The sequence below is a fragment of the Aspergillus nidulans genome, chromosome V (assembly GCF_000011425.1).
Source record: "Aspergillus nidulans FGSC A4 chromosome V".
Lineage (NCBI taxonomy): Eukaryota > Fungi > Ascomycota > Eurotiomycetes > Eurotiales > Aspergillaceae > Aspergillus > Aspergillus nidulans.
This window is the reverse complement of record NC_066261.1, coordinates 2,267,791-2,293,557: the sequence shown is the minus strand read 5'-3', so window position 1 is coordinate 2,293,557 and position 25,767 is coordinate 2,267,791. Positions and strand designations below refer to the sequence as shown.

General features: G+C 49.9%; 8 protein-coding genes across 8 annotated transcripts, besides 1 other annotated feature; 3 read left to right on the top strand and 5 right to left on the bottom strand.

Moving 5' to 3' along the window:
* Window positions 1-25,767: part of a sequence feature (contig 1.94 1501..523724(-1)) that runs on past both edges of the window.
* On the bottom strand, window positions 201-1,746 carry ANIA_10676 (putative UDP-galactose transporter; the record flags this gene model as incomplete). The annotated part of the gene is made up of 4 exons (XM_658027.2): window positions 201-479; window positions 529-1,503; window positions 1,565-1,594; window positions 1,678-1,746. The coding sequence occupies 4 exons, from the start codon at window positions 1,744-1,746 to the stop codon at window positions 201-203; spliced, it is 1,353 nt and encodes a 450-aa protein (XP_663119.2).
* Window positions 2,363-4,878, bottom strand: ANIA_10689 (uncharacterized protein; the record flags this gene model as incomplete). The annotated part of the gene is made up of 2 exons (XM_050612317.1): window positions 2,363-2,416; window positions 2,686-4,878. The coding sequence occupies 2 exons, from the start codon at window positions 4,876-4,878 to the stop codon at window positions 2,363-2,365; spliced, it is 2,247 nt and encodes a 748-aa protein (XP_050468256.1).
* Window positions 8,787-11,533, bottom strand: ANIA_05516 (putative meiosis specific protein Hop1; the record flags this gene model as incomplete). The annotated part of the gene is made up of 11 exons (XM_050612316.1): window positions 8,787-9,233; window positions 9,281-9,474; window positions 9,525-9,753; window positions 9,800-10,030; window positions 10,089-10,153; window positions 10,214-10,386; window positions 10,428-10,593; window positions 10,642-10,921; window positions 10,967-11,183; window positions 11,240-11,262; window positions 11,315-11,533. The coding sequence occupies 11 exons, from the start codon at window positions 11,531-11,533 to the stop codon at window positions 8,787-8,789; spliced, it is 2,244 nt and encodes a 747-aa protein (XP_050468255.1).
* Window positions 13,224-16,829, top strand: ANIA_05517 (protein fbxB; the record flags this gene model as incomplete). The annotated part of the gene is made up of 3 exons (XM_658029.2): window positions 13,224-13,875; window positions 13,941-16,649; window positions 16,704-16,829. Exons 1-3 carry the CDS (start codon window positions 13,594-13,596, stop codon window positions 16,827-16,829), a joined length of 3,117 nt encoding a protein of 1,038 aa, XP_663121.1. The 5' UTR covers window positions 13,224-13,593.
* ANIA_05518 (translation initiation/elongation factor MRX8) lies at window positions 17,573-18,636 on the bottom strand (the record flags this gene model as incomplete). Its single annotated transcript, XM_658030.1, has 2 exons — window positions 17,573-18,020; window positions 18,086-18,636. 2 exons carry the CDS (start codon window positions 18,634-18,636, stop codon window positions 17,573-17,575), a joined length of 999 nt encoding a protein of 332 aa, XP_663122.1.
* ANIA_05519 (putative AP-3 adaptor complex subunit sigma) lies at window positions 18,867-19,558 on the top strand (the record flags this gene model as incomplete). Its single annotated transcript, XM_658031.2, has 2 exons — window positions 18,867-19,006; window positions 19,070-19,558. Exons 1-2 carry the CDS (start codon window positions 18,938-18,940, stop codon window positions 19,556-19,558), a joined length of 558 nt encoding a protein of 185 aa, XP_663123.1. The 5' UTR covers window positions 18,867-18,937.
* Window positions 19,977-21,356, top strand: ANIA_05520 (60S ribosomal protein eL8). The gene is made up of 4 exons (XM_050612315.1): window positions 19,977-20,049; window positions 20,318-20,398; window positions 20,456-20,965; window positions 21,022-21,356. Exons 1-4 carry the CDS (start codon window positions 20,047-20,049, stop codon window positions 21,220-21,222), a joined length of 795 nt encoding a protein of 264 aa, XP_050468254.1. The 5' UTR covers window positions 19,977-20,046; the 3' UTR covers window positions 21,223-21,356.
* On the bottom strand, window positions 21,791-25,028 carry alpA (the record flags this gene model as incomplete). The annotated part of the gene is made up of 4 exons (XM_658033.2): window positions 21,791-22,182; window positions 22,253-24,620; window positions 24,693-24,898; window positions 24,969-25,028. 4 exons carry the CDS (start codon window positions 25,026-25,028, stop codon window positions 22,141-22,143), a joined length of 2,676 nt encoding a protein of 891 aa, XP_663125.1. The 3' UTR covers window positions 21,791-22,140.

Below are 25,767 nucleotides of genomic sequence, written 5' to 3'. Positions count from 1 at the left end.
CGAAAATGAGGATATTGCGGCAATATAGATAGTCACGCTGTGAGCATGTAGAGTATAAAGACGATGCTTAAGTATGTATTTTGTTTTACTTCCAAACAGAACAGCCAATCAGACAAACCAACACAACGTTGGATTCCACGCAGTAACCGTAAATGAGACGCTCGTAACCATATCGTCAATATCAGATAAATCGTTAAGCTTTAAAAGTACCCGCCGTTTGAAGACCTTGAGGCACCGGACCTCGTAACGCCTGGGGACGTGGGTCGCGATGTAGATATTCCCGCGTCGGACAAGAAGGGTGTAGTCGGGAGCTTGATGGAGATTTCTTGGGGAGATGAAGAAGATGGAGAAGCCTGGTCACTCTTGCTTTCCTTCTCATAGCGCGCGACGCGGATTGGCGGTGGGCGGAGCTTAGGGTCTGAGCTTGGGAGCTCACAAAGATATGTAGCCACAAGAACTGCAAAAGTGCCGACGAGGTACTGAACAATTGTTAGCATTGCCTCGTTTGATATAAATAACAGAACCTACAGTCACGGTCGGCTCAAAGTCGAATAGCCAGACACTGCCAAGTGAAGTCAAGATGATCGTGGTAGCTGAAGCGACATTTCTAGCATCCGCGAAGGCCGGCCCAACAAAGAATGGCGTCGCAATTCCTCCAAGAGCTTGCACAATGATAGTAGCCCAAACCACCCAGTTGTACCCCTCAAACACTCCACCATTAGCGATTTTCTCGCCATCCAGGAACACTACACCAATGAACAGCGCCGGAAAAATAGAATAGACCGCAATCTGCACGTTGCGAACCCAGAGCGACGTAGACTTTGCACTATCCCGCATAACCTTCTCGAAGTATACTCCGGACAAACCAGAAGCAGCACAGGATCCGAGAGTAGCAAGGATGCCGACAATCCGATCCATAGACGGAGTCGCAGTCAAAATATCCTCTTCGATTCCCTCATACGTCGCAGAGCGCTTGCGCAAACCCTGACCTTGGAGTTTAACCGACTTCCACTCCTCAAGAGACCGCGGGAAGTCGAAATGCGTCGCTCCATTATCGAGCGAGAGCTCATCCGAGGTGATAACAGGAACATTAACAAGGGCGACGCCTGCAATCAGTAGAAGTATCAGTCCCCATTTGCGCAGAGGAACACTTCTCTGCAGCAGTACGAGGCTAAACACAGAAGTCACGACGATTTTTAACTGGTACGAGGTCTGGAATGTCGCCGCAGGTAAATTCGATAGCGCAATATATTGTAGCGAATTGGCCAGCGTATATAGAGCAGCCGGAATGGCTAATTTCCAGCTGTCACCGGAGAAAATAGCCGCAGCTAAAGTGGAGAGGAGGGATGTCGCGGGCACCGACGGAGGTGCGGATTTGGAGACTTCATAAAGCGCCAGCGTCAGGGAAATGGCGAGTTTCACAACCTCGTTAAAGAACACGGCAGTCGATGTAAGGTATCGTTTGCCGCCGGTAGGGGGCATCATTCGAGAATAGTGTACTAACTGTACGCGACAAGAATCAGTCAATTGTCAAAATCCGTGGGAGTTGAGCGGGGAAACAAACCAGCACAAAAGTGGTATATTGTATAGTCAACTGCATGATAATTTAGAAGTCAATCAGCAAAGAGAATTGATACCGCAGAAGGAGTGTTTCCTGAGCTCAAATTAGCAACTCACCAGCACCCAAGAGCCATGCTTCCAAGCCGCCCCCGGCCCTGATGACCGTCGCTGGACACTTTCGCCCATGTCGATAGCAGATAGCTAGCTGGCTGTGCTTTCCAGTTATAAGCACGCTCAAATGCCGTGAAAGAACGTAGGACTATCACAAGTGAAGTCGCTCAGAAATCGCCCCGTATCGTAACAGGGGTTGAATTTGGTGCCACCGGACTATTTCATGCAGAGTGTGCGTGAGGACTAGTCCGTTACTGTCCGCAGTCGACCTCGACCCCGGGCGGTGTGGGATAATGGGATTGACTCACGGGGATCGGACGATTCCCCTGGATTTAGCAATTTAGCGGAACTTTGGTTCAAACACACAATTGGCTCAAATCCCTGACGTCAAGTTCAGGCCAAAATCCACATTTGGGAGGGATCAGCGCAGGCCGCGACTGATCTCTGCCACTTACTTCGAGAGGAACAAACTCCATAACACGTTTCGCACTTTGATTCAAGCTGTGGGCGGTATTATGAACCCTTGCTTTTGCAGATGCCGCCGCTGATAATAAGATGACGTTACCCGGACATCCACCGCCAAGGCAGTTTTGTCTGACTATTAGGGTTCATCGACTTGTATGACCAGAGGTCACAATGCAAGGAGATCGGCGATGTCCACTATTCACTTCAGTTTTACGGTGTGGCAAGCTCACCGTACATGCAAAGTATTGACCATGACTAGTGAGTAGTGGAGCGAGACAGACTGAGCCATTATACACATTATATTATTCTAATCTTGATATCAAATCCGAGACCTCCCACGACTGAAAAATGCTTCCAAAGGTCAAAACCATGCAACAAATGGGAATCAGGAAACCAAGGCATCATGGATATAGCAAAGACATTACCGCCAGAAATAATAGAAAGTAGGGAAGGGATGATGCGATTCGCGCATCGCCGAGACAGAGAGACAGAAAATTTAGATAGTAAGGAAATGAAAAGATAGTATGGCGGGCAGCAAGATTAATGCACCGCGGTCAGATTATTGTTGTCATTAGCCCATCCCAGTGCCCAGACAGGAAATTCGCCGCTCTGTCTGGTATCCTCGGTAGGGTTATCCAGAACAATTGCGCCGCTGCTGTCTGTACGTCTTCTCGAGTGGCTTCTTTGAAGGTCGGGAATGGGAGGGGGAGGTAGACGCGGGGGAGGTTTTTGAGACGGTAGGGGCGAGAAGCGGTGAATAGGAAGGGTTGGCGTAAGAGGGGACGTAGAAGTGGTAGCAGGAGAAGGAAGGCTCTTTGAGGATAAGCTGGCCTGCGGTGACGGGACAGACTTTGTGGCTGTCTCGTCAGCTTCAAAGTCTGTAGCCGTTGGAGTCAAGGCGGCTGTATCCTTATATTTCATCGTGACTTGACTTGCACGTGCCGAATCGGGAGGAATGCAAGCACTAAGACGTAAAAACGAGGTGTCGGTGCAGTAGTATGAGTTTCGAGAAGGGCCCGAGAAATTCGAGAACATCGACCGACGATCGACATCGATATTTTCGTTGAGAATGCTCGGGGTAATCTTGCCCTGTCGTTGTCTCATCAAGTCCAGAAGGCGCTCTTCCTGCCTGGTCACGGCTATAAGGCGGCTTCTCCTGTTGACCTCTTTCTGTGACAACCCCGAAGCTCTTGTCTGGACCTTGCTTTGATCGAAAATCGGGTCGCTGTGCAGGAAATCAGGTTCGAGGGGGGCCGGAGTGCCGCTTGAACGGCGTGACTGATTGTTTCCATTAGCCAAGGGAGGAGCTCGAAGATGCTTCGAACTGGCACGTGAACTCTTAGTAGTGCTCGAAGAGGGCCGTTCTACACTTCTCAATGTTCCTCTGATAGTATGCGCAGCAGCAGCAGTGCATATTTCAGCCTCGTAACCACCATATGTACTGACACTATCCCTCCTGTTTTTGGCCGGCACGGACTGGGACTTGGCGGGCTGCGGTTCGTCATCTTCATCTTCAGAGGAGGAAAGGCAAAGCACACTCGAGGTGGTCAAGTCTCGGTTTTTCAGAGTGCTTCTGCTACTCTTCTTGGACATGGAGTTGCCTTTGCTTCGGGGAGCCCTATCGGGCAGGCCAAAATGGAATGGCGAAGGCTCAAGTTCAGGGCCGTCTTTCAGAGCTTTGGCCAACGCAGGGTCACGTAAAGTTCGCTGAGACGAATGTGCTGATTCTCCAGACTTATCTGTCGCGAAGCTGGAGTCACATCTCAGGAGTTGTTCTCTGCCGCGCAGACTGAAATTCATCTGGTTATAATTGAATGCACGTTCCGGAGATCGTGGCGTTGGCGCGGCATCGAGGTTCTTCATAAGGGCGCGGTCCATATCGGTGGTACGAACTGTCCGTTCCATGGTAGGGTTATACACGGATGGAGGGCGCTGTGGAGCCGTCTGACTTGAAAGGTCATCGAGCGGTAGCATATTTTCCTCCGGGCGGCTGAGTGCTCTTTGGCGAGGCGGCGCCTTGGTGAGTCTCTTTCCAGCCAGACGGCTTTCCGATTTGTATGCCTTCAAGGTGTGATGCTCGGCAGGGAGTTCGGAAGTGAAAGAGACAGCGGACGGTGATGTAACCATTCGCTGCGGGGAAAGAAGAGTTGTAGTGTTTGTTTGGGGTTTAGGAAACAGCAAAGAAAGATCAATCCTTGGAGGTCTCCCTTTCCGTTTGGTGTCCTTCATTGGTCCTTTGGGTTGTTTGAATGCTGGATTCAGTCCGCCCTCCGGAACAGTCCGACTATCGGCGGCCGCGGCATGGTCTTTACCGGGGCTGGCGCTTGGATCGGCATTCCCTCGCGAACCAGATCGAGCATTCATGCCAGAGGATGACCCGGGTAGGTGTAGTTTCCTGGACAGCTGCGCGAAAGCCGAAGTCGAATCAGCTTGGTCTCGATACTCCTGGCTAAGCTGCGGCGAGGATGATTGAACCCGGACGCTCGCGGGACGCGATGCTTCCTGTTCATCCTCATGCTGATGTGTAGTCTCCCGTGCATTCAGGTATCCGGCGCTTCTACTAGCTCTCTTATCCGGTGGTCTATGGTAGTCGTTATCGAGGGCAATATCCATAGTCCCTAAGATCTTCTGGGCCTTGTGCATAGAACGGGTCTTGTGGTCTCTCCGATTGTTGCCAGCGTCGCCGGTACGAACATTGATGCTCGAGGTCCGCGGTGGGACGAGGAAAGGATTAGTCGGCATTATGAACGGATATGCCCTTCAGAGGGGCTTGGTCAATGTCTCTAGGGAAGGAGCTCGTCCCTACGGCGGCAAACTGGAGCTGGAGGAACCTGACATATATCGGCAAAGGTGTTCGTGAACTGCTCGGGTACGGTTCGGTACACAGTGGTTCGGGCAGTGTTTCAGCCAGAAAATGATGCCTTCCCCACACTACCAAAGTCGGTGAAGCATAGGATTGATGTCATGAAACCAACGGTGCCTGCACCAGTAATAGCGAGTTTGTGATTGCCAATTCTGTCAATTTCGTTTGCGTTGAAACGAAGGATAATGGGTGTTCTGTAGAAGCCTCAATGCTAAGGGGAGAGTGAGCGAAGATAAAAGAGTGACGAGGTGGGAGGCTGGCCAGGTACCAGTAAGGTGCAGAAGCGAGGGAAAATAGGTGAAATGCCAGAAGACAGCACCAGCGGCAACGCAAGCGCTTTTAACGATAATAATAATACGTGACAATCACTGGGGACTGGGAGGGGGAAGATTAATCTTCGGGTCGAGACGAAATATGCAATTTAAAATCGAACCCGATCCGCCCGTGCACTGAACACTCAGCCCACTCTCTGGCGGTTTGGCAAAACTTCTGACGTTCTCGGTAATTGCACACCCATCACATTCTAACCACGTCCAATACTTTACCAGATTCGCCCATTACAATATCCAGATCCAGTGTACAGGATGCTGCTGCACGGCATACGGACTGCCTAGGTAGGCAAGGGGTATGCCCACCCGATGATTTTCGACTGACATAGTGGATGTCATGTTTTAAGGGGCGATCAGACTCCGATGACCCGTTTGCAATGGCTTTGCAGCCAACACCAGATCAGAAACCACATTGGCTGATCTATCAATAGGCTAGCCGGTGGATAGCGATCTTCACCCTTAGAGGCGTAGGTTGTGCTGCGTGCCTGAATCCTGTCCTGTAGTCTCCGGACTGAACCGTACTCTGACTACGTCGCCAGGGACGGTTCTGGAGATCAGAATTGCAGTCGACGAGTTGTAGTCCAAGTGGTGACCCTCCTACGACAATCGGCGTCCAGGAGCCGTGGTCCCTGAGACGCGGGCACGGTTTGGTGCAGACTTGCTCAGAGTTGCCCACAGTAGTTCCCCAGGATGTCGTGGAGCGTATCCATGGATACACAGCGCGCGTTTCAGAGAGACGCGGGATGAACTGGTTTCGTTGCACCAATCCAAAAGTCTATACTCCGTACACTGTAGAGTTTAGCCTACCGAAACAAGAATGGCTTCATGTTTGTCAGACCTGACGGTGGCTGATTTGCTCTTCGCTCTCCAGGCTCTCCTGCAGACTTGCACCAAAATAGAAGGACCAGCATGAAACGCCACCAATCGATAATTGCTTTTTTCCGCTGGCTGTCTAATCAGAGTAATTTCTTCATTCGACTTGAACCTTTTCTAGACTGCCCCCTCCCAGTTTCAACCGGGTTGTCGGGGCTTGCCAAACTTCGTGGTACAACTCTACATACCACCGCGGGTCGACGTACTCAAACACGTGTGCCGTGTGCCCAGCCACGCGACACAGCAAGGTACGTACCCCTGTTTACCAAAATTGAGCCACCGTACCGTTGAAGACCGAGCTGCATACGGCAAGCGACCGGAGATTTACTGTAACACTTAGAATCCCTGCTGCCCGACCTGGAGAAGTCCCAATCTCTCACTCAGCACATGAAACGGACCAACCCGAGAAAAGGGGTTAGTTCAAGGGTTCGAGCTCCAGCTGAGCTTGCACTTACACTCTCGAATCTCTTGATCGAGAACGCGAAATGAGTAACAAGAAAGATGTTCGATCCATCACCATCCCTCCCACCTAGGATGAACTCGTTACCAGCCAATGGGAGGCCGCGAGCCCCTGCTGATCGCCAGCCCAGGCTAGTAGTGGAGGGGACTGACCATAGATAGTGGATCCAGTAATCTGTATTATTTCAAATTCAATAGTCCGACCACAGCGACCAGCCCACTCGCAGGGGGATCTCTTCCCGATTAAGGCGCTCCGTGACGCCCGCAGACTGCAGTCAGATTGCAGACTGTCAGACTGTCAGACTACTCCAAAGTACTCTGAGTGGACTGGTGGATAGACTGATGGTATTCTAATGTGTCTGTTTGTTCGGTTTTGATAGCCGAAACCACGCATGAGGGTTCCGAGGCAGCAGTAATAGTCCTATTGCGCAGCTGAATCCGGTCATGTGTTTACGCCGACTCCGCAATGCGCTATGCCTGCCTCGTATGCCGATATCGTGCTCCGCGCCAAGATAGGTGCCGAGGCACCGTAGGCATGGTTGCTGGTGGTTACTGCAAGTGATGTACTGGACTATTGGATATAGTTTTCCTTGTAAAGAGGGGATGCTACGGGGTACCGTCTGAATTCGCCCCGCGGATATCGTATGAGCCAAAATCTCCAAATGCGCCCATCTGGACTAGCCTTGGGTGAGCCTTGGGTGGACTAGACTTGGAGATCTAGTCAAGACAGGAGTCATAAGTCTGACTGTTGTACGACTCAGGAGACGCATCCTTCAACGGTGAACCAGAAGTCGTTGTGTCGGCTATAATTAGACGCGCCAACTTCAGCCAGGTGCGTCGGACAGTCTTAGCCACAAGCCACAATCCGCTTGCCTGCACAGGAAATAGAACGAGTTTGCGAATCCGCGATACTCGTCACCCCTGCATCTCGACCTGGGCTCAGAGGATGGCAGTGCCACTGCCAGTTTCACATCCTGCGGGTAATCTTAGCTGCTAATTCGTCCGACCCCTAAAGCGCGCGCTAATTCTAACACCAGTCACCATCTGGATCTGTTCAGTGCAGATCCCTGATGGCAAGAGATGATGATCCTCTGTAGAATGTCGGTGATGTGGGTACTTCTATTGGTCAGGTCCTAGACTCCTTCGCTCAATCGCCAAGGCAACTCCATATCCCCAGTATGAACCGTGAACCTGTCAGTGCGATCTGCCAGCTAGTCTCACTCCTTGACTGAGCTAGCAGCGGCTGGTCCGCTAGATGGATAATACTACTGGATCTGGGGTGACGGGTGTTATTTGAATGCGACCATCGATGCAAAGTAGACTCAGTAGAGGCTGGCCGACAAAACACCGAGTTGCCGGCTTCTCCAGCGGCATCCTTGCTCCAGCCTTCAGATGAGACGGTTGATCTACAAACCAGAGATTACTCAGCAGGTGTAGTATGGTAGCAAATGGTAGGGCAATCAGTACGTCATACTATAACCTAGCACAGAGAAAACAATCACTGCATTCCAACACTACACCGCTGGAACAGAATCCAGTTCATTATTGTTTACTACACCAAGCTCGCGCTAGTGTTCAACCCCATCAAAGAGGAAGGACTGAGTCAGGGATAATCCGATCCCGGAGATTTGGTACTGGTAAATAGCTAAACTTTATACTCGAAGATCACGAACTCTGGAGGCTAATCCTCAGCCATAAGCAGCGAGCTTGACCTGCTAGTTGGACTATCGACTCACTAACCATCACTAACATACACACATGGGGTTGAAATTCCCGTAAACCCGCAAGAACCAGCCTCCGTATGCGGTATAGAGAAATATTGGCAATCTTATATTGTACACGCTCATCCTCTTTTGGGACTGAAATCCAGTCCATTTACTCCCTCAAACTGCAATAAAGATATGCTGTTTTCCGTTTCGAGCCCCTGTCAACTGCTCGGAAATGACAATTAGTTGGTACTTGCTGTGGGCCGGCATATGATTTACTGGATTTCAGTTTCAACTCTTCGAGATCGACGGACAGTTCGAAAGTGAACCTGAAACGTAGACACAGACCCGCTTTTGCAAACATGCTTGAGCCCCATCTTGTAACCTTAATGTAGTAGTAGACAGCGGTCGATGACGCGGTTATTCGTCTCCGCTTGTCTCCGCGCCAACGTCAATGAAATTAGAATAATTGCTAACTTTGCGTCTCTTTTGACGGTCGCTGCGTCGGTGGCCCTCGCTTTCGCGCTCAAGGTCAGTGGTTGTTGACTGCGATGGAGTGATCGGGCGAGGTTCAGGGCCGATTTGGGAGGACCTAGTTCTCTTACGCGTCGGTCCCGGTGTGTCCTTGACGGGTTGTGGCGTGAGCAGGGCTTGGGCATTGGACGATCTCGTCCTACGCTGAGAGCTGGAAGCTTGATGAGGTGAGTCAATGGAGCTGTCGCGGTCGTTTGCTCGTTGTTCATCTCTCCTGTTGCTCCTCTCTGGTATGACATTCGTCTGAGAACTTAGTTTGCCCAGGCCGTCAGCTCCGCTAATGAAGGGAGCATTGAGTGCCTCCATGGGTTGAGGGACATATTGTGTTGCGTACTAAATAGTTTAGCACATGTGAAAATGGTTCAGAGAAGGAAACCTACATGGTGTTGAATTTTCGCCATGGGATGCATGATATCCTGCTTGATCGTTTTCCGGACACTCTCTTTATCAGGAATGCAATACGGTGGCAGCCCTCTTCGTACGCTTTCCTTGGGCGTGGACCCAGGCGGAGAATGAAAGATTCCCTTCCTCTTTAGGAACTCCTTTAGTCGGGCAACGGCCTTGTCACTGCAGTCTGTACAATGTTAGGGTGCAGTATTGCAAACAATATCCTGTGTAACTTACGGATTTTCTCGCCGAATGTCATGTTAGAACTAGGAATTCCTTCATCTGAGATCAATGTCAAAGCCCTTCGAGCTAGCACTACATTGTTCAAGCTCTCAAGGATCTTGGTTTCGCTCGGTTCTAGCAAGCATCGATAACAAGCGTGCACGTCGGAAACTCCAAACTTATACGCTTCCACATAACCGTAGCAAAGTCGGTGTTGTCGTGTATGGCAGAAACTGCACATAATCTATTGGGCTTAGCGCGGTCTCACTAGCGAGCAGTTCTCTGCATACCATGTCTTCCTCTTCTCCTTTCCAGTCACACTGGCATCTAACAGCTAACGGGTCCTGACCGTTCACTTTCTGTGCTTTAGAAGTCTCGCGCAATTCCGCAATTTTTTCTTCACGAAGAACAAACTTCTCGATACTGCCTATTGTTTCAGTATCTCCGTTTCCCGTGGTGAGCAACGGCTTGACGGGCTGCGTCGAAGTTAAATCCATATTTGAAGACTGCACTTCCTGGGACTTGTTGCGTAGGTTCGGTTAGCTGCGGGCATGACGATAGAATCACAGCTGTTCTTACAGGCATCATCGACTGTAGCCTTTCTCGTTCAACAACGTCCTGCGTCGCCTCTTGCGAGGTTCCGACTTTGCGACACACGAGTTAGCAACTCATACAAAGTATAACAGAGACGGCAACAAGTATACCTTCGCTTTGGGAACTTGGCAGTTTATTCTCTTCATCCTCAATTCCAATATCCTCACCTCGGGTCACCGCATCCGTATATTCGATGTGAGCTGGTATCTGTGGTATAGACTCTGATTCCTCCGGCTCTGGTCCAATCCACTTGAGAGAAGTCACCTTGAGGCCAACGCTGCGCCTGTTAGTGATGGCTCGTGACAACTGTTCAATAGTACGTACGTATGCCATCCGCTTTCCATCCTACCACAAGCTTGAGATTCTTTTATCCAGTGTTCGGTCAGTGGATATTTTATGATATCATCTTTCGCACCGCTAAAACCAGGCGGCTCGTAATCAGGAGGGCAGTCATCGGTATAAAATAGATGGACCCCAAGCGCACGTTTATCTGCTTGCGTTAGCAGCAGTCAAAACGAAGACCTGTAAGTTTGCTCACTCGGAAGAGTAGGGAGAAAGGAGCTGAGGGTTATCAAGCGCCTAACAATGCTCTCTAGCCCTGCTCTGGCTGTGTAAGCAGACTTCATATTAGCCACATAGCCACATGGCTGTATCGATAGGCTTTCTAGGCGTTTGCTCAAGTCCCCTAACTTTTCAGAATACCTGAATGAGAAGGTATATGACTCAAGCACATTTTCGGGTGCCTCTTTGTCCGCAATGATGGTAAGTTGGATCGCCTCCAGCACACTTTTGCTAAGTGCGTCAAAAATACCCATTTCCTAGATCTGTCAGTAAGCTCGGCGCTCATTAGTCGAATGGCATACCAAAACATTGAGGATCATGTCGGCCTTCGGTTCGGAGTTGCGGATAATGATCTTTAACGGCTGCCCTCTCTTGCCTGTTCCAAATGTGCCATTGGCAATCCTGTTAGGGTCACTGGTGTTGAAGTCGTTATCGATGAACTCCCGATATGAGAACTTCTGCTGCCGTTGCGCCGTTTTAAGATCGCGATCATCGAAACATTGCAGCGGTAAAAACTCTCTAAAGATTAGAAGACGTTAGCTCTAAGGGCAGCAGAGCAAGATATCCAGACGAACCGTAGATAAAACAAAGTTCCGATCTACATATAGCAACTATTAGTATGGGGTGCAATCCGGGGGCGGAGTACTTACGGATACATGGAGCATGATCTTCACCATCTCCAGGCTTTGCTGCTGCTGCATAACGAGGCCATCCTCCGGACTCACATTTGTCAGGGCACTTGCCGCAGTTTGTGGTTCGACTGGCGGAGAGGACGCAGCAGTTATTTTGTCTGAAAGCAAGTCGGCGCGAGCCTGAGCATGCTGCGGCCGGACCGCCGTTGGTGGGCCGGTAAATTTGATTCTGACCATAGCGGCAGAGGAAGGCGTGCGAAAGCTCGCTATCGCCAGACTATTCCCAGTCTCAGCAGTAGGCAGGTTACAGACCTCAATACAGCGTCAGAAGTCAAAGTCTGAGGGTGGACTGACGGAAGATCCGGTCACGGGAGTTGAAAATGCTGTCGTGTCTCGATTCCGCGAACGCGACCGCAGTGAATGATGTCTGTTTGACTTCCGCCTTTCCTGATCTCTGGGGTACAAGCAGATCTGCCATCTCCTGGTATTTGATTTTACCATTGATTTTAAGCTTTATCAAATATCATTTTTTCTTAAATTTTTTATCAGCCACCCTTACTACTCCAACTCCCCTTACTTCTCACTGTTAATCCCAACCTTGCATATTCTCCTTGTGTCCCGCTTTGCCAGGGTTCAGAATAACCGTTGTTCATCTTCTCCATGTGGAAATTCCTGATTTATGCTCAGCTTAGTGGGTACTGGCTGGCGTTACTTGCGGACAGTTGGGATCAATCTATGTCGTTATTCCAGATGTGACATATTGATATCGGAGCAGGCTCGCGCACTTCGTTCATTATGAAGTCAAGAAATTGGGTTTCCATCTATTCATTGCCAACAGCACAAATTAGATAAATAACGCCGCAAATTTGACCCCCATATATCCTTTATATATATATATAAGCTCTGTTCTGATGATGTTATATATAGAAGCCGACCGATGAAGTTAAATAAGGCAGCCTAATCCGGACGATTGAATATACCGCTAGTCGTCCTAAGCGCCGTTTGAATGGTATGAAATAGACGCTATATCGATTCGACAGTGACTTCCCGTTATGGTCAAGACAGTGTACAAAGGCATCGCTTTAAGATATTAATGGTGTCCACTACGGATGGCTCATCCCGAATCAACCGGCCCGTTCTTCTGGGCCTTCCCCGCAATTTTTTTTTCTTTCCTTGACCATCTGACCATAATCGGCCATATCTCACATGGCGTCAGGACTCTATCCAACATCATACGCAGGTAAACTATACTATCTTCACATAAAAATACGGTCACAGCTTCCGGTCGGTTTGCCTGCTACAAAGGAGGCTACAGCCTTCAGTTTTACATCCTTTCCAGGCTATTCCCCACGGTAGAAGTTGGAGACATGGTCATTACCCCCACTGCGGCACGTGATCTAGACCACACTACGGCTACCATGTATAGCTCGAGACCACAAAGTATGGAATGACGTATCATGAGGAAAATTCCGCCGCCCTCGTAGCATCTTGTTCCTGAGCTTTCAACAATTTATTGGGTCATCGGAGATATTATGGCCTTGCTCTGCATGTGCTTTGGTGGGATAAGTACGGTGCCGAGACTGGTATTATTGTCAGAAGCCGCGAGGCGTTTCATATTGCGGCGGCAAACTCTGGACTCAACAGCAAGTCTGGTATCTCGCTGAGACTCTTACTTCTCAATAACTAAGCCCGTATAAAGGTGAATTTTTCCTAGTTGCGCTCTTCCCTGGCAATTCCTATATATTTTGTAAGTGTACAGAGTAAAGAGTGTCGCAGTCCCTCCTTCTTGGCTGTTGGCTGTTGCCCACCTGCCGCTCGGAGAGACGCCAAATCGGGTTAGTGGGCCAGGCGAGAACCAACCACCTCCAGCTCCCTCGATTCGACTGTCTCCGCCGCCCAACATCTTTCTCTCCGTTCGCGCACGCCACTGGGGTTTTCTTTCCTGTCTACTCATCTCTCTGTCGACTTTAGCCCCTCATAATACACCACTGTGATGATCATGTTCTAACGATTACTGTTTTCTTTTCACTTTGGGCACTCAGACGGTTTTGAAGGCCGTTACCGAGTATCATGCTGACAAGCCCCCATTTTGCCTGCTCCCAAGACTAGACACTTCCTCCACCACATCGATCGAATCCAGTTTCTTTTCTTCTCGCATGATACTCAAAAGTACGCGTGACGTATATCGACTTTTGAACAGAGACGACGATAACGGTCCAGTTTCCACCGCCTCGAAGACGCGTCTCTGTGCTAGCATATCCCGATAACGCAGCCGAAGGGCGACCACAAACAACAAAATGGACGATAGTGAAGCACAAGCAACTGCGTCCGGTTCCATCGGCCAGTTCTCCTTCGCACCCGCGACACAAACCACGGTCGTGACCACTACCACTACCACCACAACCACATTTCCTCCGTTGTTTATCAAGCCACCGCGGGCGGTTCGAGAACTTGATCCTAAGCTCTACCCTCTGGCATCGTCCGCTACGCCCTCGGCGCTAAAAAATATCAGATTTGAAGTTGGGGGGAAGTCGGTTGTTTTCAACGAGCCTGATGACACAACGGCAACAATAGAAGCGGTACGAGAGCCAGTGCTATCAGTTTCTGCCAAACCATGAATTTAGAACTAACATATGAATGTCAGATCCACGAGAGGAACGATGTCCTGAGAGCCTCGAATGGCGTAATTCGCTCTGTCACTTCATTCAATTCGGAAGACAATCAGTCACTGTCTCGGTTCGCAGCCTCGCGAGTCTCGAATCATCCGTCGCCTGTCCCAACGAGCTCGAAGCGACGGCCTCTACCACTTGCGGATTCTTGGCAAGGACATTCAAAAACGCAATCAACTCGGATTCCGTCAGAGCCTTTAGTTTGTTCGCGGTCCAGTGGCAGTACTTCTTCCCACCCTAGAGCCGCCGGATTAGCAACACCAGAGACAGAAAGCAGCAGCTTTAGTTCTCAAGACAGCACTACGTCCCGGAGAAGAATTCGCAGCGCGAATTTCCCTAGGAAGGAAACTCTGCTTAGATCTCCATTATCTTCAGAAGTTGAATCTCAGGGAGACCGGCCAAATCTACATGCTAGAAAAGATCCTTCTCGTTCTAGGACTCTTGTTTCCGAAAGGAATAGGCATCCCTCGCGTCCTTCAGTATCGGACTCGGCGGAATCAGCAATACATGAAGATCAGGATCTGGAAGTTACTCAGAGCCAAGATACTTTATTCAACAAAGATGTGCTCTCGCAGAATCGTTCCATAGATTCAGCTTCGCAGCTGACGCTTGTCGACAATGTTCTCGCACAAGATATGTGCTTGCCCAGTCCGAGTTTGTCTCCGGTGGCAGCCATGAACGCAATGCATGCTGAATCTTCATTTGATTCTGCCGAAGACCCCGAAGATGAAACAGATTCAAGCTTTGAGCAAGTTGATTCTCAGCTTAGCGAATCTTTATCTAGAAAGGCCCTGACTGCTCCCGTTCCAGCGCCTGCCGGCAAGAACTTCGAAAACGTAACCTCGAACACTAGAGTACCCGCTGCGTCATCTTTGATGGATATACCAAATGTTGTGAGCTTTTTCGACTCCATGCCGGAGGAGATGAAGACGTACCTCATGTATCAACTTCTCAAACGCTGTCCAAAACCGACTTTGCACTTTGTCGCCGACGTTGTTAACCCAGCCCTGAAATGCGACTTCCTCACACTTCTTCCACCTGAATTAAGTCTAAATATTGTGAAATATTTTGATGTACAAACCATGTGTCGTGCTGCGCAAGTATCAAAGAAGTGGAGGCACATCATCAATTCAGACGAGAAGTCATGGAAAGAGCTCCTCGATCGGGATGGCTTTACGCTTCCTGAAGGAGAGTTGCAGCGTGCAATTCGAGAGGGTTGGGGCTGGCAATTTCCTAATGGGCTTGAGGATTACGAAAAGGACCTTAGCCTATCGTCCTCAATTTCGGAGCCTTCTGGTTCTGCTTTGTCGCCACTTGCTGGACCTAGCGACAGATCCACGGCTGTCAACCGTCGACCGAAGAGGAAAGCGAATACGAGAGTCTCGAGCAGGAAACTGGCAAAGCGCAAGATTTCGTCAAGCGGCACTGATCAATCAGACTCTTCAGACTGGAAAAAGGATGTGTCAGTCGCAGAAGGTCCATATGCCGCTGCCAATGCTGCGGCCGCGGCTGTTCCATATCCAGATATAGGTCTCCCATCCCTAAGGGGTCTTCACTTGTACAAGTCCTTATACCAGCGGCATTATTGTATGCGCAAAGGTTGGATGAAACCGGGAGTGAAGCCTAGACATATTGCATTCCGTGCCCACGACCGTCATGTAGTCACATGCCTTCAATTCGACACAGACAAAATTTTGACGGGCAGTGACGACACGAATATCAACGTGTATGACACGAAAACCGGCGTGCTCAGGGCAACGCTCGAAGGACATGAGGGTGGTGTTTGGGCGCTTGAGTATTACGGCAACACTCTTGTATCAGGATCAACAGATAGGTCCGTTCGTGTCTGGGACATCGAAAGGGCGAGGTGTACTCAAATATTCCACGGTCATACATCGACTGTGCGTTGTTTACAAATAGTTCTGCCCGTTGAAGTCGGGAAGAAAGCAGATGGCACTTCTGATATGATGCCCAAGGAGCCATTGATCATCACAGGCTCACGGGACTCAAACCTACGCGTGTGGAAGCTTCCTAAGCCTGGTGATCCCGGTTACTATCAAAGCGGTCCGCATGTGGATGATACTGATTGTCCATATTTTGTCCGTGTACTCACCGGTCATCAGCATTCCGTTCGCGCCATTGCAGCCCATGGGGACACTCTGGTAAGCGGTAGTTATGACTGCACTGTGCGTGTCTGGAAGATTTCAACTGGGGAGACTGTTCACCGATTATCTGGCCATTCATTGAAAGTATATAGCGTGGTCCTTGACCACAAGCGAAACCGTTGTATCAGTGGGTCTATGGACAACATGGTCAAGGTTTGGTCACTGGAGACTGGCTCGATTCTCTACAACCTGGAAGGTCATACGTCTCTTGTTGGGCTTCTGGACCTGAAGTGTGATCGTCTTGTCTCAGCAGCTGCAGACTCCACTCTCCGCATCTGGGATCCTGAGACGGGTCAATGCAAGAGCATGTTAAGTGCTCATACTGGCGCAATCACATGTTTCCAGCATGATGGCCAGAAGGTCATTTCGGGCTCCGACCGAACTCTGAAAATGTGGGATATACGAACTGGAGAGTGTGTTCGCGATCTCCTCACAAATCTTGGAGGAGTCTGGCAGATCAAGTTCAATGAACGTAGGTGTGTAGCCGCAGTGCAGCGGGATGGCATGACTTATATTGAGGTAAGTTGAGTTTTCTTTCCTTTTTCTATGGTTTCCTGAGCTGATGACTGCCAGGTTCTTGATTTTGGAGCTTCCCGTGATGGCTATTCAGAAGATCAATTGGGCAGGCGCATCGTTGTCAATCGATCTGGCCAGGAAGTCAGTGACTCAGACGAAGATTATGATCTCTCTGATGCATAATCGTATCCACTAAGGCAACGAACTGTTTCTTACGCTACGATCCGCTGGTAGGACCTCACGATAGGGCGTCTCCTACATACTACAACGATACATTCAAGTTCTCTCCTGTCGGAACCTTCTCACCTTTTCCATATTTGACACTTTTAACATGCACTATTTGCGATACCCATTCTCACGGAAATGTTTTACATTGCAAGGATTTGCATAGCGTGGTTAGCAGCATCCCTCTAGCTGCGGTTCATGATGGACAGGCGTCTTGGTATTAACAACAATTACATATCATTATTGTGGATAGCTAGCACTTTTTACAGCACCTCTGCATTTATCATGTTTTGCCCCAAATGATCGCTCAATATTATAGCTCTCCTACTTGCATAAAGCTTGATAGATGGGTGGTCTGACAGCCACAGCCATGCCAGTTAAACCCTGCTGTTCCGTTCTTCGTGCTTCTTAGTGCTTAAAGATTCCAAACTCGTATATGTTTCAACGCATCGAGCGCGAAAGGAACTCCGGTTCACTGTAAACGAAATGGACTGCTTCACAGTTGCCGATGGGTGCAGTAGCTGGATCGCAAACCCTATCCTGCAATATTCAGCCAGGGCCGGTAGTAATATGGAGCTCTTGTACGTATGGATGACTGTACGAGCTCAGCGCCATTCAAGGAGGCATATAGACCAACACCAACGATACCAGAAACCCCATACTAGGTATTGTCTAGGAATGACAGAAATACTTAGCCTAGATCAGGCAACTCCACCAACCAACTCCGAGTCCGCACTCAGCAGCTCAGGGTGTCCCAGTTCCGCCCTCGCCTCGACCGTCCCATCCAAGCCCGCTGCAGAAATGATAGCCCAGCGAATAGCGCTAACACCCAAAAACCGCCCTTCACCGATCGGCGTATCCGCACTACATGTCAGTAATTCTCCTAAAGCGCCGGGTCCTTCAGTGCGTGCTGTGCGGGAGTCTGGTTGAACGACTGGCCGAAGTTTTTCGAGGGTAGTACGCAAGCCTGTAAGTTTCGCGGCGGAGGGGATACTCGTGGGCTTTGGTCTCTTATTGAAGAGGAGCTTGTCGACTTTCGAGAGGATAATTTGGTGCGGGATGGCGTATTGACGGAAAAGGCTGAGGATCGCGGCATCGGTGGGCTTTATGCCATGCTCGCTGTCTATTAGGAGGAATGCGCGGCGGAGTCTGAACGTTGATGAAGCCCATTAGCTGTTGACTTCTCTTGAATAGATATATAGCTTTGCACTTACTGTTTCCTTCCCTGAAGATACTTCATAATTTCCACACCCCACTCCGTCCGACTCGCCTTTCCATAACCCGGCATGTCAAGCAGGACAATCTTCGACTCGCCGCCCTTTGTCCCTCCAATACCGAATGCATTCATCTCCCTTGTCCGCCCTGGCTTCGAAGAAGTCCAACACATCTCCTTCCCCATGACCGCGTTAAGCAAGGAACTTTTGCCTACATTTGAGCGGCCTAGGAACGCAACTTCCGGCTCGATCGAGGAGAGAGGCGTTGTGCGGAATTTCGCTGCCGACCATAGCTTTTTGGGTGAGTGGCGCGAGGGTGCGAAGAGTTTGTCTGCGTAGGCTAGTTGTAGCTTCGTTGGGGTTGAGGTGTCCCAATAGTAGGAGATGTGGCCGGGCGTTAGATCGCGGAGAGGTGGGACTTTTTGTATTTGCAATTGTGACGGAGATTGCCAGGTGGTTGGACTTGGAGCAGTTGTGGTTGTTGTCCGGTATGATATGCGCGAATACAGGGTCGGTCGGCAGCTGCGACAGGTGTTGACTGAGAGTTTCATGGTGATAAGGGTTCTTGTTGGCGGAACTTAACTGTCGCCTTGAAAGGCTCGATGGTCTGGATGCGCCGGGGAGCTTCTTTGCGTTAGGACTAAAGAGGAATGTCAGCCGAGATAAATAAGGGACGGCCATATAGGCATGTTGCCCGAGATCTCCGCGATAAGCTCCGTCGATGATGCATGTTCCATTTCTTTCGCAGCCTGCGCGTTTCCCTTTGCGACTTTATTGTCGTCAGCTTGCTTAGTCTATCAGTCTTCGGGTCACATATATTCGATATTTATACACCATCAGCCTATATCCGAAATGATCAACGCCGTGCTAGTCTTCAATAACAACGGCCAGCCCCGCTTGACCAAGTTCTACACGCAAATCGTCAGTCACTACAGTCTACGAGCTCTAGCCTGCTACGAGCCAAAACTTACAAAACACTCATAGGACACACAAACGAAACAATCCCTTATCGCCCAAATATATGACCTTGTTGCCCAGCGTCCCCCTACAGCCTGCAATTTCCTCCCGCTCCCTCCGATACTCGCCCGCGGCGCCAGTTCCAGCGCAAGCACTGGTCCTTCTGACGCTCCAACTCAAATTACCTACCGTACATACGCGACTCTCTCATTTATCATGATCTCAACGTCCACTGAGTCCCCGCTGGCCCTGATCGACCTCATCCAAGTTTTTGTCGAGGCGCTCGACCGCATCTTCGAGAACGTATGCGAGCTGGACCTCATATTTGGCTTTGAGACTATGCATGCGGTTCTTAGTGAAATGATCGTCGGTGGAGTGGTTGTTGAGACGAATATTGATAAAATCGTTGCTGGGGTACAGAGCCAGGAGGGAAGTCTGGGGAAGAAGAGGGCTATACAGGCGGCAAGTTCTGGGGTAGGGAGGGGTGGGCTGTCTGGACTGGCTGCTTGGCGGTGAGGTTGTACAGCTTCTCCGTGTACTTTTGTCTGTCGTGGATTCTTTGCTACATTTTACTGTGTGATTGCACTTGTGATTTAGTAATTGAGGGCACTGGGCGGATTTTTTTTCTTGGTATGGCGTTAGAGAGAATACGAGTATCATCTAAAGCTATGTTTTTAAATGGCTCAGCTTATTGTCTTTATCTCAGACCCTAAAATAATTATCATCTTATCCAGGTTGAGTGGACATTCAATTAACCATGAACTTAGTGTTCCATACCTATACTTCGATGGATAAACTTGTCCCCATCCGGAGGACACGGGTTAGCCCTAGGGTCACGTGTTAAAAAGGGAACGCGGCTCGCTTGTTTTTCCGTCCTAGCGCGGCCCACAAATTCCTTAGCGTCATTTTCTCATGAACTTCGAAATCGTCAAGTTTGATCTTTCTTTCTTTCTTCTCTTCGTCAATCCCGTCAACCAGCTCACCGCGGATCACAGTCGACAACAATGGTAAGCATATAACAGTTCAATTTCGAGTTCCTTCATTCGAATAGAGCTCTCGATTGACTTCGCGAAATGTCGTGAGATAATTATCACGACGTTTCGCAGAGTCTCGAAGCAATTTCCATTGAATACACAATTCCCCATGGGTTGCGTGTGTCAGTGATGATTTGGCTGGAGTCACGAGTCTGTCTCACGACTGCTTGTGTTCTCTCTAGAGTTCAAAGAAGATGCAGCATTGGTGGATGGTTTGCTGATCTTCTTTTCTCAATGACAGCCTGCCCCCAAGTCCGGAAAGAAGGCCGCCCCCCTCCCCTACCCTCAGGGCAAGGCTGGTTCTAGCAAGAAGGGCCCCAAGGTATGTCTTCTGCAACCAAACCCACTACGCTTAACAAGTGCTAATTCGGTTTCCTAGAACCCTCTCATCGAGAAGCGTTCCCGCAACTTCGGTATTGGCCAGGACATCCAGCCCAAGCGCAACCTCGGCCGCTTCGTCAAGTGGCCCGAGTATGTCCGTCTTCAGCGTCAGAAGAAGATCCTGAACCTCCGCCTCAAGGTTCCCCCTTCCATTGCTCAGTTCCAGAACACTCTGGACCGTAACACCGCCGCCCAGACCTTCAAGTTCCTCAACAAGTACCGCCCCGAGACCAAGGTTGAGAAGAAGGAGCGTCTTCATGCCGAGGCTACCGCCGTTGCTGAGGGCAAGAAGAAGGAGGATGTCAGCAAGAAGCCATACAACGTCAAGTACGGTCTCAACCACGTTGTTGGTCTTGTTGAGAACAAGAAGGCTTCCCTTGTCCTGATTGCCCACGACGTCGATCCCATTGAGCTGGTTGTTTTCCTTCCCGCTCTCTGCCGCAAGATGGGTGTTCCTTACGCCATTGTCAAGGGCAAGGCCCGTCTTGGTACCGTTGTCCACAAGAAGGTTAGTTTTTGTTTGGCAGGCTATTTTCAAGTCCTAGCAGCTAATATGATTCATAGACCTCTGCTGTTCTCGCCATCACTGAGGTCCGCTCTGAGGACAAGGCCGAGTTCGCTAAGCTCCTCAGTGCCATCAAGGAGGGCTACTCCGACAAGACCGAGGAGTCCCGCCGCCACTGGGGTGGTGGTATCATGGGTGCTAAGGCCGTTGCCCGCCAGGAGAAGAAGCGTCGTGCCGCTGAGGCCGCCATCCGTGTCTAAACTTCTCTTCCACGGTAATGATTACGAAAAGGCTTGTTAAATCTCTAAAAAAGTGAATCCGATACGTGATCCATCGTCCGTCCTTTCCTCTTTTTAGTTGCGTCGCAGATACCCATGAATGCATTTAAGACCTCATCTGAGATGCGCCTCTGTAATGAATCTGTACGACTAGCATTCATGAGTCCTCTGCCCGCTATAGTTAAATTGGCGTACTGCGTAGATGCTGAGTAAAGCCCATAACTTTCTAGGAGTTAAAATTGCGGTCGCTGTGCATACCAGTCCTATACGTTGTAAGTCGTGTGACTACTTGTGTATTTAAATGACCGCCTCTATAACATTACATAGTAGAGGCTGGGGCTGTTTGATAAACGGTCCCTTTAAAACAAGACTCTCAAGACCTCGGTTCGTTTTATACCAGCCTCAGGCCCCGAATACCTCCTACGGAACATAGGGTCCCTCCCTACACCCCTTTACCCAGTAGTCCGTCACTGCCAGCCAATTAAGTATTAACCCCGCCTACGACAAGGCCAAAGGAGCACCGATAATACATGATCACAGCATAGAAAATGTATCAAGAAATACCAATCAGTATCAGCGCTTGCAGAAGTAATAGCTAACGAAGTAGCTCCGAAGCCTGACAGAAGAAAACGAAATGAAGAAACCCGACCATATGCAAACCAGGGAGATATTAAGAAATCATCCCATAAAAGAATCCCATTTTTGACCCCCAATGGAAAAGCAAAACATAGAAAAGAGACACAAGCGAAAACTCACAGTCTCCTGGGCATAATACATTCTAGACAGAAGATGGGAATCAAAATCAGGCACATTCCTAAAGTTGACCGTACAGGAAGGGTGAAAACTCGCTAGGCTGAAACAAGAGAAACGCAAAAACTTTAAAGGACGGGCGTTAGATCGTTAGCGTTGGGCTGGTTGTCGTCCAATAAGGCCTTGTTTAACCTATGATAAGGGTTAGTCATGTTCATGTTGCTGGCACCCTGTAGTAAACTGAGGGTATACAAATGCGTACCTTCATCTGTTCGATTCGAGCTTTCAATTGGCTTGTGACTTCAGCGGCTCTCCTCCAGTTTTCTGCCGGTTCTGTACTTCGAGTCGGCTGTTCCTCGCCTGAGGCGCTGCCCGATCCGACAAGGGATGACCTTGTAGGACTAGCCATACCCGAGTAAGGATTTCCAAACGTAGGGCTGAACTTCCGTCGACCAAGCCCCGGTGATTCAAGGCCATTTTCCTTCTCCTCGCTAGGGCTAGCAGAGGCATAGCTCCGTGGCCGCGTACTTTCGAACCGAGGACCCATATGCAGACCACTTCGCGCCACTGCGGAATGAGCATTGTTCGGATCTTGGTATAAGGAGCCCGGGTCAGGCATCGCCATGCCAAACTGATCAGGAATAGCAGTTGGAGAACTCATCGATCCGGAACGAAGGGCTCTTGATAGCTCACGCTTCAAACGTTCAATCTCCCGCTTTTGCTTCTGGACGTTCTGATCGGCTGCCTCTGCGTCACTTCGTGCTCGGGTGAGCTGTGTCTCTTTGGCCTTGATGCTCAGAACATCTCTCGTATGATCTTCAATGAGCTGCGCATTTTGGTTTTGAAGCTCTCCTATTGTTGTACTCAATTTCGCTTTCTCGGACCTCAACTCTTCATTTAGGCGGACAAGTCGTTCCTTTTCAAGCCGGAGCTCCTCGAGCTCAGCCCGTTCTATAGCAGTAAGTCCACTCACAGCAGGAGCGGCAGGTGCTGGGGCTGGTTCGGCAGGAGCTGGCGGTCTAGCAATTGGGCGACCCGCAAGGCCTCTCCCGAGGCCGAACTTTGAGACAGGAGGTTGCTGAGGTTGCTCTTCAGAAGGTGGTGAAATAACTCGTTTTTGAGGCGAAGCTAAACCTCCTGGCCCACCAAGTTTCTTTTTCAGTGCACCGCCCGGTGTTGGGAGCGTACGCTTGGAAGGAACAGCTTTAGTTGCAGGCTTTGACGGTGAGGGTGCAGGGGCAGGCTCTTCAACGGGTGGTGGTGGAGCTGCTGCGGCAGGTTTTTTCAGTCCCAGTGGCTTCTTAGTCCCAACTGGCTTCTTCGCTGAGGGAGGCGCTGCTTTGGGCGGTCCAACGATGGGTTTAGGCCGATCCTTCGCTTTGACTTCTGCTGTTTCGAAGTATTCCTTAATCTTAGTCTTTCGGATATCGTCGAGTCCGTCGAGGAAAGGAGTCATCGCTCTTTCACCCATTATTTTCATTAAAGTACCAAGTATTTCAGCACCACCTGCACGGTTCACTTCACTAGAATCGGTAAGGAGTTTGGTAGCAGCATCAGCTATTGACTTGACCTCTGGCTTTGAGGGCACATCCCGGGTGTTGCGAAGGCATCGAATTAAAAACTTCACGGTCTCCTGCTTCACCTGGGGGTTTTTGTGCTTGACAAACTCTAAGATATCTTCCAGACAGTCTGACAAGGTGGTTGCAATGAAAACGGCATCCAGAGCTTGTCCGAGGGCATCCGCGACAGTCTGCTTCTTCTCCTTTAACCGCTCCATGATCGGTGGCATGACCGTAGGGCGGTGCTTGACGAACGCGCTGCGGGTACCCTTTGCGAGAAGATCAATGCAGTTGGCTGCAACGGTCACAACCGCGACATTAGCATCCTTCATACACTTGGCCAGGCCGCGCACGATCTCATCAAACGGGCCGTCCTTGATCTTCGGAACGTTCAATGCTGAATACAAGGCGTCCAAGGCCTCCTTCCTATCCTTCCATTTCGATGACCCTAGCTGTTCGTGGAAATCTTTGGGGATTTTGGGGAAAACGTCAATGGGCTCTGCAAGATCAAAGGCATCAACCTCGCCGCCGTCGTCCTCCCCATAATCATCCTCCCCACCGGCTTCGCCGGGTTCACTACCTCCGCCAGCACCTGCGTCAACTTCAGCTTGCTGAGCTCGGGTAAGTCTCTCCTGCTTGGGAGGTGGCTCTTGTTTCACTGATTCAAATAATTTCTCTAAATCTTGTTGTTGGACGGGTTTCAGTTCAGCCCAAAATACGGGCTTCATAGCTTCTTTGAGCCATCGATACAGCTCCACTGTGAGGTTTTGTGCTTCCGCACGGACGTTTTTATCGGCGTGCCCGAACACCTTAGGCAAAGCTTTCAACACTGGCTTGGGATCGACGACTTTGCACCCAAAATTATGATAAATGGCAGTCAAACCAGCCAGTGTAGCGGCGATAACCTTTGGCACTTTGTGTGATAGAACGGGCAAGATTTCTTCAATAACGGCTTCCGGTTTATCCAACTCGACGCAGAGGAGTAGCGCCTCGAGCGCGCTTGCTTTCGCCGCGGGTCTGGTTTGTGGTAGGCCTTTCTCAACGATACCAGGAACTGTGGCTCCGCGCGTCCTTCAATGATGTCAGTCATGTTCACGCCCGCAACACTGACAGTTACGGATACTGAAGACTGGAAATAAGTACCTTGCGCAGCCTGCCGGGCCGCCATACTGCAGGAACGCACAGTATGCCGCTAACCCATCTTGTTGCGCAGCGACGTTAGAGTCTGTAACTGCGCCTTTCCATAAACTGGCGTCTTGAAATTGTGCAAAAATTGGGTCGGATTCGTCGCCCGTCTTCTCGAATTGCTGTTTGGCATCTTCGTATCCTCCTTTTCGTACTTTCCAGTTCTGCAGCCAGTTTATTAGTCCTTGAGCTGGACGGCGTCACAGAGTCTAAATAGCTATGATGCGAGCGAACCTTATGTGCGAAACGATCGGGGAACGGTAAAGAGGAGAAGTCTTCCTCTCCTTCAGGCATTGTGGCGGACTATAGGTAACTGCAGAACGGAGGGCAATTAGCAGCTGCGGAAGGTGGCGATGGTTGGGGAGGAAAGACGCAAAGGGGAAGACTTTTGACGAGGTAGGCAGAAAATGAGGTTTGGCCAAGAGAATTTGGAAATAAGGGATCCTTCTAGCGACGAACAGCAGGTGTGATAGCGTGGAGGAGACGAACCTTAGCCTCGCAGGGTGTTGCAGATCTGTGCAAGTGGGCGGAGTGCGGATGGGTTGCCCACACAACAGCATCAAACCGGAGGGGAAGAAGAGAGGTTCAGAGTTCGGCTTAGGAGCCAGGAATCTGTTTTAAAATTATTGAACAGATGATGGATCCGAGTTCTTGAGTGTTGGGACGGAGGGGGCGGGGGAGGAAGATGATGAAGAGACGGAGAATAGGGCCGATACGGTTCCTGAGTAAACAAAATGGCCGCTGCTTGGACGACCCGAACGTTGGGCTTGGCAATTGAAGGTAAGTATATTGCGGGTGCCCAACCAACAATACTAATGAGTTAAGTTTCCGCTCCCTCAAGATAAAATAAAGTATTTTTGAACAGTGCTTTCTAATAGCAAAATTAATTATATAATGGAGCATGTATTTGGTTGGCAGCTTTGTGACTCTGCAACCTTTGCACCCCGACTTACCTAGACCCCGTTTATATATAACCCTTCCATACGGAGCTCTCTTGCACCACTCCATTTACCCAATGTAGAATTTCATACTG